This window comes from Amphibalanus amphitrite, unplaced genomic scaffold, assembly GCF_019059575.1.
Source record: "Amphibalanus amphitrite isolate SeventyFive unplaced genomic scaffold, NRLGWU_Aamphi_draft 000405F_arrow, whole genome shotgun sequence".
NCBI classification, from domain to species: Eukaryota; Metazoa; Arthropoda; class Thecostraca; order Balanomorpha; family Balanidae; genus Amphibalanus; species Amphibalanus amphitrite.
The window spans coordinates 169,531-188,305 of NW_024881899.1; the positions used below are offsets into that span (position 1 = coordinate 169,531).

At 50.2% G+C, this 18,775-nt stretch overlaps 3 protein-coding genes across 4 annotated transcripts in view; 2 read left to right on the forward strand and 1 right to left on the reverse strand.

Annotated features, from left to right (window-relative positions):
• The window catches only part of LOC122390679 (G-protein coupled receptor Mth2-like), a 78,636-nt gene extending 72,995 nt beyond the window's left edge, over positions 1–5,641 (forward strand). Inside the window, exons 5-6 of the mRNA XM_043383846.1 lie at positions 1,007–1,096; positions 5,057–5,641. Coding sequence (XP_043239781.1) covers positions 1,007–1,096; positions 5,057–5,369 — 403 coding nt within the window. The 3' untranslated portion in view covers positions 5,370–5,641. The remainder of the gene's footprint in view (positions 1–1,006; positions 1,097–5,056) is intronic.
• A 2,480-nt stretch (positions 5,642–8,121) lies between these two features.
• LOC122390680 (argininosuccinate lyase-like) lies at positions 8,122–14,675 on the forward strand. Its single transcript, XM_043383847.1, has 11 exons — positions 8,122–8,285; positions 9,030–9,161; positions 9,873–9,959; positions 10,314–10,532; positions 10,821–10,921; positions 11,555–11,748; positions 12,163–12,307; positions 12,696–12,853; positions 13,463–13,584; positions 13,921–14,027; positions 14,333–14,675. The coding sequence occupies exons 2-11, from the start codon at positions 9,033–9,035 to the stop codon at positions 14,475–14,477; spliced, it is 1,407 nt and encodes a 468-aa protein (XP_043239782.1). The 5' UTR covers positions 8,122–8,285; positions 9,030–9,032; the 3' UTR covers positions 14,478–14,675.
• Positions 14,666–18,743, reverse strand: LOC122390681 (sentrin-specific protease 8-like). Of its 2 annotated transcripts, XM_043383849.1 has the most exons (4): positions 18,496–18,743; positions 17,599–17,679; positions 17,105–17,201; positions 14,666–16,120 (listed from the first exon to the last, which is right to left on the reverse strand). In XM_043383849.1, the coding sequence occupies exon 4, from the start codon at positions 15,773–15,775 to the stop codon at positions 15,158–15,160; it is 618 nt and encodes a 205-aa protein (XP_043239784.1). In that variant the 5' UTR covers positions 15,776–16,120; positions 17,105–17,201; positions 17,599–17,679; positions 18,496–18,743; the 3' UTR covers positions 14,666–15,157. The 2 variants fall into 2 exon arrangements, with proteins under 2 accessions (XP_043239784.1, XP_043239783.1); XM_043383848.1 differs by lacking the exons at positions 17,599–17,679; positions 18,496–18,743 and having other exon boundaries at positions 17,105–17,220.
• Positions 18,744–18,775: the final 32 nt, after the last annotated feature.

Here is an 18,775-nt window from a genome sequence, read left to right on the forward strand (position 1 = left end):
TTTGGAACAGGCCAGGGGCGTCACGTGACAGGGCCATGTGACCTTCTCTAAAGTGGCTGAACTTCTCGAGCATACTGGGAGTCTGTATTGGAGCACAGTACCCGCGACTGATGTGATCTTTTCGTTAAAAAAATATATGAGGTACGGCCCTGTTTCTCGAACGGGCCCTCCATCCCCGTCTGGGGCTCGTAGCCTGTGGGATATCTTGAACGGCTCAGCTCTTCGCTGAGTCCCTCTTTACCCGGTAGAGACCTGTGACAAAATACCCTTGTGGTTGACGTGGGGAATATTCAGACAAAGCCTGTGGTCGGCGACTGGATTATTATATTATCCCGTTTCGACAAATCGGACAGATGAACGTCATATTCCTGGAATATCCGTGATATTAAAAATTCCAAACGAACCCTTTATCCGCGGGAACATGTCCACTGACGATCTGCGCTGGATCTCTAAGACTCAATGGCGTCATAGGAGGGACTTAGTGACGTCATAACGGCGATTTATGACGTCAGATGGTTCATAGCAGGGTGCTGCGTCTGAGAGCCAGACCACTGCTGTATATGTAACCCGGAGAACACTGGTCCTGACACTTCACAGGTCCTTATTTTGGGGCAGACGTAAACGCTGCGCCGCGCTGTTTGCTGCTTTGCTGGGCTAAAACCGCATGGAATCATCAGGCGTTAGCTAATTGCGATGACCACTGTTTGTTTTTGTCCGAGTGTTTGATAAACTGAAATGACTGGACAAGCGACAGGCGCCTCATCCCTTGATTCCTATCGAAGTGTTGAGCCAGATTCCAGACTGAGCTGAACGTTTACAGCGTTTGAGCTGAGCGTTTGTACCCATCTGATCAACGGAACAGACAAATATTCAGGGATTGCTTTTTACGCCAGTTTTGATAAAATATCTCCGGACAGTTACGTATAACCTGCATGAACCTGCATTATGTATAATCTGTATTCGTTTGTTGACACGCTGGTTGACGACTTGTATTGTGTCTTCGCAGGCTGAAGATCTACGTCAATCTGTTCATCGTGATGGGCATAACCTGGGTGGCCGAGGCTCTGTCTGTGAATGTGGGCAGCGAGGTACTCTGGTAAGTCGTGACGTTCGTTACCGGCCATTTTTCCGCGCGCATGTGAGTTGTGACCTCTTTTGTTAGACGGGAGAGCTCAAGCTGAAGGCAAACTGCAGAGGCGGCGGAAGGTATTTTGGGATGGGGGGGCACACCTGATCCTTCCCGGAACCTAGGGTACCCCCAAATCTAGTTTTCTCACCGGTTTTAGGCCACTTATTTTTCACCCCTTGGCCTTTACAACGAAAAATCGAAACGAAAACATTTGCAAAAAGTGAGATATCCCGTCTCATCTGAGTCAAGGAACTACCTTTTTGGTAACTTGGAATAAACGTTTAAAGCTTTCACACATGAGCTGTCAAATCAGGTATAGAGGGGGATTTTTTTACTTAAATAGGTATTGTCTTCCATTCAGCTTTTCTTTGAGGCCCACGGCCGCTAATATAGGGAGGACAAGCTGCCCCGACGGTTCCTGGCCCTATGAAACTTTGTGGGGGCAGCGCCTGCGCCCCCCACGGCCCCAGAGTTGTGGGGGCAGGCTACCCCCATGCTGCCCCCCGGCTCACGAGTCTATGCCGGCTGGCGTCTGGCAGAGTCGCGGGGAAAGGCCTGTGGCACGCTCAGACGCGCTTCTGTGACGTCCGCATGCCGGGCCACTCGCGTTCCGTCCTACTCTTCCGGTTACCGGTAGCTCGTAGATAGCTGCTTGATTTCTGAGCATTATGTGTGGAGGGCGTTTGGTGGAAATGTATGATATTTAGAGAATGAATATGTGCTTACATGTTGTCACAGTCTTCTGCGTTAGAACGCTCCATAATGAAGGTTGTTTCTGGTTAACATTTCGAAAAGGTAATAAATCTATGAAATTATGTTGGTAGATTTCCGATTTCGATTCCTCCGGTTGGAGGGTCTCAAATACCTACATTACGAGCCCTCCCCCCGCCGAAAAGTTGGAGGGGCTCAGCCCCCGCTAGCCCCTCCAGCCGGTTCCCGGGAACCGCCCCTCTGGTTCCCGCGCCACTGCGGCAAGTCCAGTTCAAATACGTGTAGCACGCTGTGGCTGTCACCGTGACTGTTGTTCGCGTTGAACAACTTGCTTCCTTTAAACCAATGACGTCATTAAAGTTAGCCAATTATTGGCTATTGCAAACCTTTTTGGTTGGTAACACTCGCACTGCAAAATGCTAGCCAATGTGATCAAAATATGTACGACGACATTGACAACAATATCAATCCATTCCAAATTACTCGCTCTATTAACTTAAAAAGGTACTCAGCCAAACTGGCATATGTTCATGACGTAGTATGGAAGTATTGTGGTACTTCGTCGATAACAATTTGGGGGGGCAAAAAGATATGTTTGCACCCCCACCCTGGAAGATGGGGGGGCGCCGTGCCCCCGCTGCCCCCCCGCTTCCGCCGCCACTGAGGCAAAGTGAAGTGGAGCGTGCTCACGAGGACGAAACAGACGGTTCATCCCACTCACTGTCTTCAACTGGCTGCGACTGCACTGGTCTAGAAACATTTGTTCAATTTTTCTCTGTGCTAATAATCAGTACATAGTGGAATTTCGCATGCACGCATTGATGAGCTTCATTCCACTAAACATCACGATGTCGACTGCCAAGTGTCCGACCAAGGCTGTAGTAGTGCTAGCCTGATGGACACCCGACAGGTGCGAAATCCTCCGACCTGTCTGGACTGAAATAACCGACACAAGTTCAGCACGCAGTTTGTGAATTTACAGGTCAATAAATTTGCAGAGCAGACTTTACGATTTGTTTCCACAACACAAACTGCGTATTGCTGGTTTTACTAGACTGAGACGTTTTAGCGATAAACCCATCGGTGCCACACACATGTATACTGTATAGTATATGGCAGTAGCCTTCGTCAATGGGAACTGGGACTTGGAGGGCTATATAGGGGAGAGTGGGGCAATGGCGGACGGTGGGTAATGCCGGCCACTCATCTCTAGTGAGTACTTTGTCCATCACTAATCAGCTGATGTTGTTTACATTTCAGTTGAGCGCCATTCTAGCACGTGGTGCAAGTTTGTCACGGTAGCTCCATTATTTTCATTTTTATAGCGTTAAATGTGTTTTTCGTATCTGATTTTTAATTTTTGTTGCATCTATTTGCTGACTGTGAAATGTGTTAACGCATTTTCGGAAGTGCTGCTTTGCAATGACCTTCAATTAAGTCTTTCTTAGGCGACTGCTGGATGTGAGGCGTTTGCGGCGCAATGCCTTTGACTGCTGCCTGCTTTCTTAAAATAAAGCTGACCTCGGGGTAATACCGGACACGTGTCCGGAATGACTCCAAGCGGTTTTGTTTGCGACTTCTGTCGTTAAAGCTCAACTTTTCGGGTTGCTGTGTTTACGGCTGTGTTAGTTTGCTTGCTGTGTTTACGGTTGTGTTAGTTTGCTGTTCTGTTGGCGCCGCGCTGTTGTGTTGCAGCGAGTGCAGCGTTGTGTTGCAGTGCAGTGTACTGTTAACTGCTGAATACAGTTGTCGTTTCTTAATTCTCACTTAAATTTCCATCGAAAGAATGGTTTAAGGATGAATACTAGTGACGATATTTCGACTTTTGTGCTATTGCACTTTGTGGCCGGCATTACCCCTCGCTTTTTTGCACCTCCATTTTTCACCACATTTTCGCGTAGGCTCTGAATCTGTCATCAGTGATCTGAGATACTAAAACTAGGTGCTATCTGAAAGCCTATTCCTTTGGCTACAACCACAGTCAAAATCACCATAAAATATCTTCAAATAGCTAAGCTATTGAGCAAAATGCTTATGGTGTCGCCATTGCCCCACTCTCCCCTACCTACAGCAGCGTAAGCGAAAACAAACCAAATGGCCCGCCCGTTTACGTGTTAACTGCATTTCATGCTTCTAAAACCCGGTCCCATTGCGTGTGGAGTGGACGGCAGTGCAGTTAGCAGCGGTGGTCATTATTTGCGCGCATCGCCTGTCACGGCACGAGGCCTTTGTTTGCGCTAGTCCGTCTACCCCATGTGACTACCGAAGCGTTATCCGTCTCTGTTGACGAAAATAATGTCTGATGAATTGATAAATCAGCTATAAAACAATTGTAGCCTGATGAAGCTTAGAAAGACCGTATTAAAGCAACCGCCGTAGCGCCGTTGATGCACTTGCCACCTAATAATCAACTATGGATCTGTTTTGACGAAATGGAATCAAAATGTGACCAAATGTGTGTTGGTTAAACAGTTAATGACACCGTAGCTCGCGCTCTTCTTTTCAGTCACGCTTGCGTATATTCCGAGCGAAACACAACCATTTAAAAATAAGCAAACTCAGAAATTAACCCGCACATGCCATAACCTAAACTCGAGATTTGGCTATCCTAGAGCGCACACGAGGGGTAGCATTCCCTGCGCCGTTCCACTCCTAATTCTGGTGAAACCGTTTAAAAAGCTCGTCCGTCGTTACTTTCCTAATGTGGGGCGAGGCGAGAGCTAAGTTTAAAAGATGTTTATTTGTTTCCTAAATGACAACAAGCCCAAAGCTAACTGCACTCGTTGAAATTCATTTTTAGACGATATCACACAGGCAAGACGAGAATAAGTACGCGCTTGACTCACGGCGTTTGACTCACGACGTTTGACTCAGTGACGACAAGATTGATTCAGAGGACGACCCGGAACAATAATATTTACCTACCTCCTCACAATAGGGCGCGTTCGGTGGAAGATACCAGCCATGGGGTCTTGGTAGATGTCATGCTGGAGATGCAAACAGTACCAGGGAAAACTCGGAAGTTGATACTATCTCTAACGAGAAACGGATAAATGAGCATTCAAGCGGTCCTCAATCGACAAATTACTCATTTCTGGTGAATTAAGGAGCTACCGTCACCTTCTCCAAGTGTTTCGAGCGCAGGACCGTCTGTCCGGCCAGTATGCATGACTCCAGTGTACTCATCTGACAGATATGCACGTTCGTGTGCGGCAGGTACGTCTCGGACGCCGTCAACTGTCTGCAGGGCGTCATCATCTTCCTGTTGTTCACCATGCGGGAGCGGTCGCGTCGGATCATCCTGCGCCACCTGGATAGTTGGGGCGTCTGCCGCTGGTGTCGCGGCTGTCGCTCCCCGACCTCCGACGGTAGAGCGGGCCCGCTGCTCTCCTCCTCTAATAAGACGCGCACGACCTCTGTGCCGACCGGTACCTCTGGCCGCGCCAGCCACCTGCAGGAGCTGGAGCCGGTGATGGCTGCAGCCGCCGGCGCGGCCGCTGCTGGGGACGCTAACACGCCGGCTGACTGAGCTGCACGGCTACTTCTCACCTGGAGCTCACTCTGAACTCACCATGAACTCTGAGCTCTCTTTGAGCTCTCGGACTCGCTCTGAACTCACTCTGAGCTCTCTCTGAGCTGCTGAGCTCCCTGAGCTAACTCTACCCTCAAGACTCTGCCATCTCCGACTGCTGTGTTCATACGTCTGCTGAACTATTTCACCGTACAGTGGGATCATCTCTCGTCTGTCGTCTTTTCTTTTCTGAATATGGACTCTTGGGCTATATCTTGTACAGTGAGCTGGGCATCCCTGCTGTTGCTTTTGTTAATACCTTCCTACTGGAAACGGAAATCGCCTCTGTCATTTTTTTTTTTTTTGCACTGAGTATCTCTGTGGTGAATGTCTGAATCTCGCACTTCTTAGCATTGTGATCCGCAGTGGCCGTGGAGTCACTTTCTCCTCCGCTTCGATGGTGTCTGGTAATTGTCTCATCTTGCCATATGTGCTTTTAAGCCCGTAGTTTTGTGTGTACTAATCGGTCCTGTTAGAGAAAAGGCATGCGGGATCTAATTGCCCATGCGTCTAGTAGTAGATTTGTACAGTTTTAGTGTTGTTGTTGTTAACTATAGTTAGAAGGTTGCCGTCACCTAGCTCTCAGAGGAGACCTGGCGCTCTAACGGGATGTAGATGAGCAACTGAAAGACCAGTCATTGACAGCATGTGTAATTGGATGGCGACCAATGAGACCAATTAGAGTCGATCCATCGACACATAGCCAGTAACCACTGATGACGTGCAATGTGCATGTGTTCGAAAACCAGAGGCCAGTTTTACTAACAGAAAAATAGCCGCCTGCCGGAATTTTTTGCCTCAAGAGCGCTTAACATACGAAGCGTAAACGGTAAAGCCCTATCCGTATACGTGCCCATCGCGGGGCTTTAGGCTTTAGGCTTTAGTGTGTGGGCTTGAGGCAAAAAAAAAAAAAACCGGCAGGCGGCTATTTTTCTGTTGGTAAAACTGGCCTCTGGTTTAGCCTTTGCCTCGGATGGCTATAAATGTCCGCTTAGCTCGCGATTTTCATGTGTAGAAGTACGTGCAGCACTTGACAATTAACGTGATTCAGAGAGCTTGTGACTAAATGTGCATCAGTTACTAAATGTTGTAGAGAAGTCGACAGCTAAAACACTTGCCGTGTGCAGCCCTGTTGATCAGTACATATGTAGATCGCAGTTCAGCTTTGAACCGTGTTCCGTTTCGTGTTGCGCAATCGCTCCGTGTCGCTCCCCGTCCATCGGTGTCGCCCGCTTCCGAAACCGGACATTTAACACGAGCTTCCTTCGGCGTGACGCCCACTGACCCTGCGTTTCAGTACCATCATACTTACGGAGCACCCTGCAGAGCTGACCCAGTGGAACGGACCAGGGTGAAGAAGTGAGCCTTCAGTCGACTGATAGCGCTTTGACGGAGCCTACGGCACACTGGACCTGCTGTTAAGGCCTGATGGTCAAGGCCTGTTGTTGGAGGTCTGTTGGTCAAAATCTGATGGTCGATGGATGTTAGTCGAGGCCCGCTGGTCTAGGCTCGTTGGTCAGGGCCTGATGGTGAAAACCTGATAGTCAAGCCCTATTGGTCAATGGCTATTGGTCGAGGCCTGATGGCTCGGCGGCTTGGACTAGGAGTGCCGCTGCTGTTGCGGTCAGGGAATCTCCGCGATGTGAATTGTAAACGCGCACTTGCCACTTGCGAGAGATATTAGGATGTGCTGTGATGTGAATGGGTAGCAATTTAGAGATAGATGGGCCGGGACCGACTCTGCGTTGAAATGATTGTCATTAGTTGACCTAAGCTCGTGTTCGCGGTAAGATGCGGCGATTCGCCAACTAGCGGGTCAAGTAGGAACGTTTGTGGATGTGGGGAAGTAACTAGGAGAGGAGACGATGCATGAATATGCTTGGGATTTCGGGCATCATCGATGATTGGAGTCGCTTTTGTCTCAGATGATGTCTGGTTTATGGTTGGCTGTGTCGAAGGGCGAGCATATGTTTTCATTGCATTTTCATCCCATGTCAAGAGGAAGAAATATTAATTTCATTGTGTTTTGATTAGGCTTTGAGGATGATCTATTGATGTGTTCAGCGCATGCAATATGATTATGTATCGAGATTCGTGCTCACTGCAATGCGATATAAATACATGCAAGAAGGGTATAGATAACATTCGTTTGACTTGGACTCTCGACTACAATGCAAATATTTGTGATTTGTTTGCTTGTTGTCGTTTTTTTTTTTTTTGCTTGGAAGAAAGCTCTTTCGGCCTGAAAAGGCCACATCAGAGCAATGGGATTATAGGACAGGGTGTAGTAGACACTGGACACAGCGCGGACCACCGAAGATGGTGCACCGCAGTGGCAAAGACCCGTACCGGCCCGGTAGGACGGAAGTGACACGCTGGTCCTAAGGACAACCAGAACAGATGAACATGCCCACAGAGTTGGTGGCGCAGATCAGCCCTAGATAAGATCCGATAAGATCCAATGACTAATGAGCCCCGCGAGGGGATGGGCGATCCGGGCAGCCGGACCGGACCGATCGATCAATACGGCATTCCGTAGTATCTGGACGACTAAATCCCTCGATACCCCCATCGATCCAATACCGAGCATCAATGAGCACCACCGACGGAAGGGGGGGGGGGGGCGACTGGACCCCCGGTCACCCTTCTCGCACCCTTGGCTGACCTTGCCGCCTGGGGAGGCGCCCCTGCCCCTGCCGGCTGGTTGCCGTCCGGCCGACCGCCAGGGGGCGCGCCAGCTTGAGGGGCGGAGCGAGGCGTGCCGGCAGCTGCGTCGGCACCCCACACTCGACGTCTCTGGTCGGTGAGAGCCGGGACTTACTGCGGTAGGAGGGTGATACAGCTGAGACAGCCAGTCGATACCTCACAGACGCGGTAAGTGGACGGAGACGGGGCGGGGCTCGTCATGGCAGATCGTCGATATTATGCAGATGAGATCAGATTTATGTCGCGAACGGTACCGTAGTGAAAACGTCTCCGATATTTAAGGCCGGGGAAATATAAATAGTTTTCGAGGCAGAGATCGTCTAAATTGCATAAATAGCATTTGGGGCAAAGTAACGGGTGTTCAAGCTGGCTGCTGGCTAACATCGGTACCTTCAACTTAGGAGTCTGTACCTGCATGTTATGACTCCTGGCGGTCGGGTGGGTGTGACCTCGCGTCCCGTGCTGACCTTTGGACTACCGCGGTATCTAGGCCGTGATATTCCTGTTTGCCGAACGTTCAGTGTTTGGGAGGGAGGGTCGAGCTATGTCATAGAATAACAACTGAGCAGCGTTAGCAACAGTGGATATAGTTGGCTCCCGACAGGAATTCGACACGAGATAAGACATGCGGCTTACGTTATTTTACTGAAGAAATGTTGAGTCATGATCGAATAACTACAAAGTCACGTGAACGCACCTATTATTGAGCAGTATCAAACGTAAGGTGAATGTTCGTAAGGTGCTGCTCATTACCTATTTTATCTAGTCTTGACTTTTGACTGTCGTTAGCCTACATTGAGCCTACATTGCATAGCAGGACTTGTACTTACACATACAGAATGTATGCATTGATGCAAGCCCGATACCGTCACCCTCGTCTAACCACTGACCTGCACCGGGTATTTCCCTCAGAGGATGTCTGGCGCGGGCGAGGAGAAGGGCAAGCTGTGGGGCGGCCGCTTCACCGGAGCCGTTGACCCCGACATGGAGAAATTCAACGCCTCCATCGGCTACGACAGGCGCATGTACAAGCAGGACATTCAGGTGAGTGAAGTGACGGTCTCCCGGTGTGGTGGCTCCCCAGCTACCGCTGCGTGGCTCCTTTGCTCCCGGTGTGGTGGCTCCCCAGCTCCCGGGGTGGTGACTCGCCAGCTCTCGTTGTGGTGGCTCCCGACTCCCGATTTGGTGGCTCCCTGCTCCCGGTGTGGTGGCTCCCAACTCCCGATTTGTTGGCTCCCTGCTCCCGGTGTGATGGCTCTCTGCTCCCAGTGGGGCCCAGGCAGGCTGAGTCATAGTGACTGAGATATTCATTGTGTAGCCCGACTTTACGGACGAGAGCGATTGGTGCGTAGTTAGATGCCACGGCACAGGATGACTGCCCTTTTCCTCTGACGGGCCTGACTGGCATAACAGTCTGAATGCCGACTGCTATGCCAGCGGGCCTGGGTGACGTGACTGTTTCCTGGGCGGCCCGTATCATGTGGTCGCACAGTCCTCGCGAAAATAAACACTGATGGGATCAGGGATGGGCTCCGATGAAAGCGAAGTGAATGTTGGTCATGCAAGAGCTCTATCTACATCAAGAGCTCTATCTATGCAAGAGCTCTATCTACATCCCTGACCGATAATAAATGAATGTATGAATCTTCAGAAATTCTTTTTAGCATACCAGTCGCAAGCCTGAAGTCCTCGCGTTAGGACCCTGTATAACCGACGGTAGTTAGACACCAACTGACGAAATGTCTCCGTTCTCAGGGCAGCAAGGCTTACGCCAAGGCGATCCACAAGGCAGGACTGCTGACTGCTGAGGAGGAGGGTCAGATTCAGACCGGCCTCGACCAGGTATGAGCTCATTGCTCCCGCTCGGCACCTTTCAGCCCCTCCAAACATGACTCCTTTTAGCTGCAGTGCGTGTCCCCATAAATCATGATCCAATAAATCTAAGTCAAGTGATAGTAGACATGTCTTTCACTGCATGGAATAAATCGTCAAAAGAAACATTCACATCTCTCTCTCTCTCTCTCTCTCTCTCTCTTTCTCTCTCTCTCTCTCTCTCTCTCTCTCTCTCTCTCTCTCTCTCTCTCTCTCTCTCTCTCTCTCTCTCTCTCTCTCTCTCTCTCTCTCTCTCTCTCTCTCTCTCTCTCTCTCTCTCTCTCTCTCTCTCTCTCTCTCTCTCTCTTCCCCATTCAACCACAGGTGCTCTCTGAATGGGAGTCTGGTACGTTCGTGCTGCAACCCTCCGATGAAGACATCCACACGGCCAACGAGCGCCGTCTCACCGAGCTGATCGGTCAGGCGGGTGCCAAACTGCACACGGGACGCAGCCGGAACGACCAGGTGGCCACAGACACCCGTCTCTGGCTGAGGGACGTCATCGGGACCGAGCTGCGGCCGCTCATGAGGCAACTCATCACCGTGAGTAAACGACGATGACAGAGGAATCGATTGGAAGTTCAGCAATATACTCTCGGTGTCAGTCTCGAGATGGACCGGCGTTCTTAGACTAAAGGTCTCTGACATTTCTCAGATACCTGAAACACTTGCGAGGCAGATGCGCTACGAGTCTCTGCAGTCCGCGCCGCATATTTGGCGTTCTGTCGAATTGTCCAAATGAGGCGAGCGTATGTACCCACGTTTGTATGGATGATTGTGCGCATCTGAGCATTATGACAATGTGTTCCGCCTTGTGCCGTGTGCCGTCAGACCATCATGGACCGTGCTGAGGCGGAGCTGGATCTGTTGATGCCCGGGTTCACCCATCTGCAGCCGGCCCAGCCCGTCCGCTGGAGCCACTGGCTCATGAGGTAAGCCGTAAGAGTGTGAAAGAGTGCGTACGGTGTTCCTCACAAAGGCGGCAGACAGGACGCCGAAAAAGGTCTAGCGAGGCAGAGACGATGGAAGGATTTCGATAGTTCACGAATCTTATTTGTGTGCTGAAACGTTTACCAAACTACGACGATTTGAAACGGCAATGAAAAACACCTTCGCCGAAGTAAAAAAGAAAGAGCGAACCGATCGTTGCAGAGCTGAGTTTATGACGCCTGCAAAATCTAACTGCAGCCATGTCCAATCCAGGGACACATACCCAGCCACGATCAGTTTTCCAAATCTCCGATCTGCCACGCCACAACCATACCGTCACGACTGCTCCGATTCCGTCATTCTGCTGTTGCTCGTCTGAAGTCTGAAGCATAACCGTCATACCACCCGAACCGTCACGTCTGCTCCGAGCTGCAATGACAATCAAACATCCGTCACGCGTCACACCATGCTGATCCGTCATGACTATCGTCTGCCACGTCTGCCGTCTGTCATGTCTGCCGTCGTGTTACATTCTCTAGTCTGACCCGCCACCGTGAGCTGTAACACCGTTTTTACACCTACCCACCCCCTCCGCCACCCCACGAAACTCCGTCTGACCACCTTCCATCCGGCAGCCACGGCTGGTTCCTGATGGCCGACCTGACGCGGCTCTCCCAGCTCTGTGAGCGGGTACAGCAGTGTCCGCTCGGCTCCGGCGCGCTGGCCGGGAACCCGTTCTCTGTGGATCGGCACCAGCTGGCGGCGGAGCTCGAGTTTCGCGGGGTGACGCCCAACAGCATGCACGCCGTCAGCGACAGGGACTACATCGGTGAGGGATCAGGACTATTTGGGAACGGGATGGGGGACTAGAGAGGGACTACATCAGAGAGGGAGGGGAACAGAGAGGACCTAAATCGGTGAGGGCTGGCACTAAAATGGGAAAATTGGACTACTAATGGGAACGGAATCGGTGGCTGAAAACTACATTACATTTGCTAGAGATAGTCGGTAAAGGCAAATGGGATTGTGAGCGGCTGCCGACATCGATTTCATATGTCACCCTCGTTGATCAAGTCACGAGCATCGAGCCACGTAGAGAATGTTGGGTGAAGGTGCGACGAAATTCATATTCAGGCTGTGGACTTCGAATCATGCGTATAACCGCCTAAGGAAAATAAAAAAGGAAAAATCAACCCACTCAGCGACCAACAACCTTTAACCGCCACCCTTCTGCTTCGCTCAGTTGAGTTTCTGTTCTGGGCGTCCCTGGTGGGCACACACTTCTCCCGGTTGGCCGAGGACCTGATCATCTTCTCGACGCCGACGTTCGGCCTGGTGCGGATTGCCGACGCGTACAGCACTGGCAGCTCGCTGATGCCGCAGAAGAGGTGGGTGAACGTCTGGAGACGAGATGACATCGGACAACAAGTTGGCCCGTTTTTTTTTTTTGTCAAGCGAAATGGATGGTGGGCGGCGGCTTGAGGTTATGAGATAGCCGGTGTACAAACTGTGCGTCCATGATTAGCATGCTGTGGTCTCAGGCTACTTTGTGGGCAAATCATGTTATTTGCTGATTGCAAGCCAAGAAAGCTTTAGTGATGTCTATCGATTCGAATCGCTGGCCGCTGCTGCCTCGTTTGGTATACATCAGAATTACGACTTCTCGAAACATTTCCTTGATAGGCTTGTTTTGAAATCTCGATAATTAGCCGCTGATGTAAAACAACAACACATCAAGTATTCATCTGAGCACTCCCCGTTCTAACCGACCCACAGGAACCCGGACGGACTGGAGCTGGCCCGAGGCAAGGCGGGCCGCTTCCTGGGTAACTGCGTCGGCCTGATGGGCGCCATCAAGGGCACGCCATCCACCTACAACAAGGACTTCCAGGAGGACAAGGAGCTGCTCTTCGACTCGGTCGACAACATGATCGGTAGGGCGTTGACCTGCGTCTGCAGGTCAAGCGTCTGCGTCAGCGTCGTGCCGCCACGAGAGTTGATAGGAGCTAATTTTGACACCGAAGTGTGTGTGTGTGATTCAGGAAATCATAAGTAAGTTGCAACCTTTCCGGAGCACTGGCAGGCTTAGCTAAGCGACATAACCCCGTGAGGCTGCAACTTTTCAATCCGCCTGACCGTACGGCTCGTTTGACGTGTTTTGTGTTGTGCGGCACAGCCTACGTTCAGGCGGCTTTACTAGCGCCATCTATGAGAGGGATTTTCATCATGCTTTGCGGAACAGCATAACGTCAGGCGTCCCCGCTACCAGCCAATGGAAACGCGCTACTTGAATCATGCGCTTCATCACAAGCCGCAACCGTTCTGTGTAGTGTGTTATAAATTACTGTGCTAAACCCCTAATATAATGACACTGCTCCAGTCCCACAAACGGATATTGCCTCGTCGTCCGCTAACCACCCCGTTCACCGACCCTGACCCCATTGCCCGCCGTCTGTGCCGTGCTGTGCTCTGACACTGCCCCGTACCCCGTACACACTACACATACTACATACTTATAACACCGCCCCCCCCCCCCTCCGCAGGTGTGCTGCGTGTGATGACTGGAGTCATCTCGACACTGACTGTGGACTCTGACCGGTGTAAACAGGTGCTCTCAGAGGGTATGCTCGCCACCGACGTGGCCTACTACCTCGTCAGACAGAACGTGAGTTACTTCCGAAATTCCGGACGTCTTTCAATCCCACCGCGCGAAGAGAACGGCTATCTGAAGCACATGTGCTGCGTTCGATGCACCTGAGACAATATGTATAACGACACTGGGAAGCAGGGTTGCGGATCAGATGGCTGCCTGTCCTCGATCAGGCAGAGCGATCAGGTATCAATACTGTCCTCTTTATAAATCAAATCGATACCGTTGAACGACAAAATCCACAGCAGCACAGCTGCTCAAAATAACGCCCCGAGAGATATCCTGCAGCTTAAATGGAGCCGTAATTATCGTGAATCATCGTGACCCTCACCGAACTTTTCGATGTCACAGATTCCATTCCGCGAGGCTCACAACCTGAGCGGCAAGGTGGTGGCCCTGGCGGAGTCCAAGGGGGTGCCGATGAGCCAGCTGACCCTGGACGACTTCAAGAGCGTCAGGTATGTCGCAGTGGGTAGATGATGAAGTATATTACAGGAATGATGGGCATCGATGCAGGGTACGGAACGGTTGATGCGATTTAGGCAAGCCGGAAAGAGTATCTAAAAGTTTACCACGGGATAGTCAGCACTCAGCAGGAGGCATATTAGCGCTCTCGGATATCTTATGATTTTTTGAAACCGATAACAATTCTGAGCATGCTGTTAAACTTCCAAACATAATTGTGAGCATCCCTGAAGCTAGCCGCCTGAATCTCCGTGCGTCTCCGTCTAATCCCCTTTACCCCCCCCCCCCCTTGCCCCAGCCCGGCGTTCGGTGACGACGTGACCACGCTGTGGAGTTACGAAGCCAGCGTGGAACAGTACCGCGCCGACGGGGGTACCGCACGCGCCGCCGTGGCCGCGCAGATAGAGCGGATGAGGACGGAGCTGTCTGCCGGGGCCCAGTGATCAGGAAACGCGCGACGCCGTCGTGTGGTTTGTGGAGTGAGATAATAGTCTCCGCTAGGAATGGTGTCCATGTAGGAGGGTGAGCTTTACCGTCCGCATAGAAGTTGTTGAAGAATGTTCATACTAACTAGGTATATGTGATGATACGAGTATTGTTTGGAGAGGAATGAATTTCAATATAGATCGCCTTTCTACAAACATACTGTATTTGAAGTCAGCCCGCGGCAGTAGTGGTTTGAATGAGGATATAACCAGCACAGACATCGATGCATAGTTAAATAAATCCATAGCCAAAGTTGAGTACAGCAGCTCAGTACCAAACTTCAGCAGCATCTAGCATTCCAGCTCACAATATCAGCGGAAGCTGCATCTCAAGAAGACTAAGTACGGGTAGATCCCTCAACAAGACAGATCTTTTACCGCAGACACATGAACAACGTAAATACATTACAAACACCGATAATAATACAGAGTTCGACACAAAATCAGTGCGTAATGCGTATTAATTTGTTCATGTATCTACGGTAAATGTCTTTTATCCACCAGAGTCCTATCTCACTTAGTACTATCTTCAGAATCTTACAACAGAGCACAAACAGCGGACAGCGACCTCTCGCTGCCGAGATCTTCCACACCCCCTTCCCACCCTCACCGGTCCCCTCTCTACACTCCACCCTCGCCTACCTCTTAGCGATCTCCTTGATGAGTCGCAGCATGTCCCTTCGCGCCTCCTCCACGCGCTCCTGCGAGACGATCACCCTCAGCAGGTCTCCACCAGAGTCCAGGCGACGGAGCACCTCCTCAGCATGTACCAGGGCAAACACACCGCAGTCGTATCCGTTCTGCTGGCGACTGCAAGACGCCTCAGTCATCTTGGCCGAGCAGCCGAGTATGGGCGCCAGGCGGCGCGCCATATGACGGGCAGCCGTCTCGTTTCCGCCCGACATGGAGTCGTAGTGGATGAAGCGGCCGCCGACGGCTGCGAGCAGACTCCAGTGGGAGCCGCCGGGCGCGTCCGGCCGGTCGCAGTCGTTGATGACGAGTAACACCCCTCGGCGCTCCTTCAGTCGCAGCGGCGCCAGGAACGCCGCCAGGTCCGGCTCAGCGCAGAGACGTGCGAACTGCGTCACGTCCGGTCCGACGAGCGCCACGTCCGCCGCAGGGAACGCCTCGTGTTCCAGGTAATCCAGGTAGAACTGGATCAGCTTATCGTTGAGCCAGTGCGGCCCGGCGAGTAGCTCACCGTCTGATTCGTGCAGCACTGAGTCGTGATAGCTGAGTAGCACGGGTTCCGACATCGCGTACTCAAGTGGGGGTTGGCGACACCGGAGAAAGTTTTCTAATGTCTCACTGTGGCAACGGGCTTGCAGCCCACAGGTTAATCAATTCACGTGGGCGGGTCCACTCACAGTGGGCGGAGTCACTTCACGCGGTGGGCGTGGCCACGTCAGGCGGTGGGCGTGGTGCTGCCGACCGGTGTCGGGGACACCTCACCGGACAGCAGCTGGGTGCGTCGGCGAGTGTAGTGCTGCCAGTGCAGGATCTGCTGGTCGTCAATGAACTTTGTGCACTGAGAATTCACCAGCTCCTTGCGGAAGTGCTCGTACTGGAGAAGATCGAGGAAATGCAGGCACATTGGGTACCTGCAAAGAAACATGACCAAAAGTTGGGTTAAAAAAAATTGAACACAATTTGTCAAGTTGGAACACACTACATGACACATCCAATATACATCTTGAGAGAAAACAGGAATTATTTTCATCATGGTCATGATTCATGATTGGCAGTTTGTTCATTCAATGTAAATGTATCATTTTCAATTAACCTTGCAAAGAACATATATGTAGGTACAGTCTGTCTTAAAAGTACCGCGCAAAGTGACGGTGGATCCATCAAGCCTGACTGAGGAAGGGGCTGCTATAATTTGAAAGTCACCGAACCAATTGACCTAGGGAATGGACGAGGATGTGAATTGCTTCAGTGACTCAAATTTAGTAGGCCCTTCCTCGGTCAGGCATGATGGATCCACCGTCACTTTGCGCGGTACTTTTAAGACAGACTGTACATAATCTCATGGTGATAAGCTATCATACACAGATGCAGGGATGCGGAGCCGTGAAAATTTCAGACGGCTCCGACGCCGGCTCCGGCTCCGGAGAAAAAACGACTCCGGCTCCGGCTCCGGGTGAAATGTCATGGCGGCTCCAGCTCCGGCTCCGGCTCCGAGTAAAATGGTCCGGCTCCGGCGGCTCCGACTCCGGCTCCGGCTCCAGTACTCAGTATATCCTCTATACAATTAAATACGGGTGGAAGAAAAAAGACAAAGGGATTTCGATTGGTTCACGTTGCTTCTCTTCTGTATTTGCATAACAAGGCTATTTTGAATACCACATGTTTTACTGCCTTGTACTGTCAAACCGAACTAGGTCAATATTTTTTTTTCCGGAGTCGCCGCCTTTTTTTGACAGCTCCGGCTCCGGCTCCGGTTCCGGGCTATATTGTTTCACGGCTCCGGCTCCGGCTCCGGCGGCTCCGGCTCCAGCTCCGGCTCCAGCTCCGCACCCCTGCACAGATGCTGTATAAACTGTATGGCTAACAATAAACTTGATTGAATATGTGTTACTTACTTGATGTACCTCACATACTCAGGCTTAGTCCAATACTTCAGATACTTCAGATAGTTGACAAAGGATTGCTGTTTGAAGTATCCTCTCTGGGCAAGAACTGGAAGCAACATAACACAAGATGTCAGTGTAGGAGCAGAACTTTGGATCACTTTGAAGAAAATAAAAGAACATTAAAGAAACTCATTTTCAATTCACTCAAAATACCAGAACAGTAGGCATTAATTGGATGAAGCCATATTCATTGTGCTAAACTATAAAAAAACTCACCATCCACAGCATCTCAGCATTGGACATCCAAAGTTCAAAGTCCACTATGGTCAATATTCAGGTTACAATAAGGGTAATAACATATAGGGCTAACAATAAGGGCTACATAGGTACTTGGAATATGAAGCCATCCTGCTATTCACAAAAACGAACTGATGACTCATTCAGTAGCAACTTTTTTGCATGTAATCCATAAATCCTCTCTCACAATATATGCAGGTACTTACAGTTAAGGTAATTTGGGTTAGCCAGGCACTGAACAAATTCCAGCTCAACCTGGAACCTTAGACGCTGCTGATCATCAATCTCTGCAATGGGGACAAACATCATACACATTGGTAATTCTATTAACTATGACCATGAAAATAAACAGCATCCATCACAAAGTCTTAGTTGCAAACTTGGAATGAGATCAACATGGGTACAGCATAACAACTTTAACAGCTTCAGCTACTGATCTCAAGACTCCAAGTGATCCAATGAAAGCTAACCAGCCTGATTGTGACTGAGTGATGCTCAGTTAGGTACCTACCCACCCATACCACTTAATATTAGAATGCTACCAGATGGTGTTTCTTAGATCTTCATAACTGAAATCTATTTTTAGTGTGTGAAAAATAGAGTGGCTTCAATGAATAGCATTGGCATTCAACCACCTTTTGTTTAACAATTGAACAGCAAGAGTCCAATCGAATTGAGCGCACCTCAGGTGTGCATGTTCGTCAATGTTGTCAGATGTTCCGGTTTAGACACTTTGCAGTTTGAAGCAAGGGCCCTGTTTCACCGGTGATAGCAGCATGCTGCTTTTACACGTGTCAAATTGGGTTTCCATGGAAACATCAACAGGCCCATTGCTCCAACACTACCACAAGTGTGACGTCAGCTCGCGCAATTTGATAGCAGTGTGGTAGCAGCGTCCCGTGAAACACCGCCAAGGGTACTCCCAAGACCAAGCACGATAACCAACTAACTTCAGATGTTTGAATGCCAATCAAAAGCGCCATTTGAAAACAGAAGAACAAAACCAATCATCTTGTAGACATGGGCTCAAGATAAACAGCAATACATAGGTAGTGACACAAAAACATACTCAAAAATTGAAATGTAAATTGGAAAAAGCTTACCTGCCATTTAATTGTCTAAAGTAAAAAAAAGAAGATTATGCATGTGTCAAGACCGATTAGACGGTGGAATAAAATCCACAGAAACTTCGCATGATAGAAAAGATTCAACTAAGGCCGTATATCGACAACATCACGGTATCTAGAGAACTATGGACAATATATGCAAGGCCCTATATACCAATATATGAAAATAAAAGAGTGCACTCAAAAAGATGTTCCGGTTCCGTATATGCATAGGAAACAAATACGGGCTTATACCGCCCCTAGTGGGCAAAATTTT

Bases quoted from the DNA above. Each gene is read 5' to 3' on its own strand.
- LOC122390680 (XM_043383847.1), top strand. From the start codon at position 9,033: ATGTCTGGCGCGGGCGAGGAGAAGGGCAAGCTGTGGGGCGGCCGCTTC. The intron at 10,533-10,820 runs GTGAGTAAACGA...GTGTGCCGTCAG, and splicing joins TCATGAGGCAACTCATCACC to ACCATCATGGACCGTGCTGA. The intron at 13,585-13,920 runs GTGAGTTACTTC...TCGATGTCACAG, and splicing joins ACTACCTCGTCAGACAGAAC to ATTCCATTCCGCGAGGCTCA.
- LOC122390681 (XM_043383849.1), bottom strand. From the start codon at position 15,775: ATGTCGGAACCCGTGCTACTCAGCTATCACGACTCAGTGCTGCACGAA.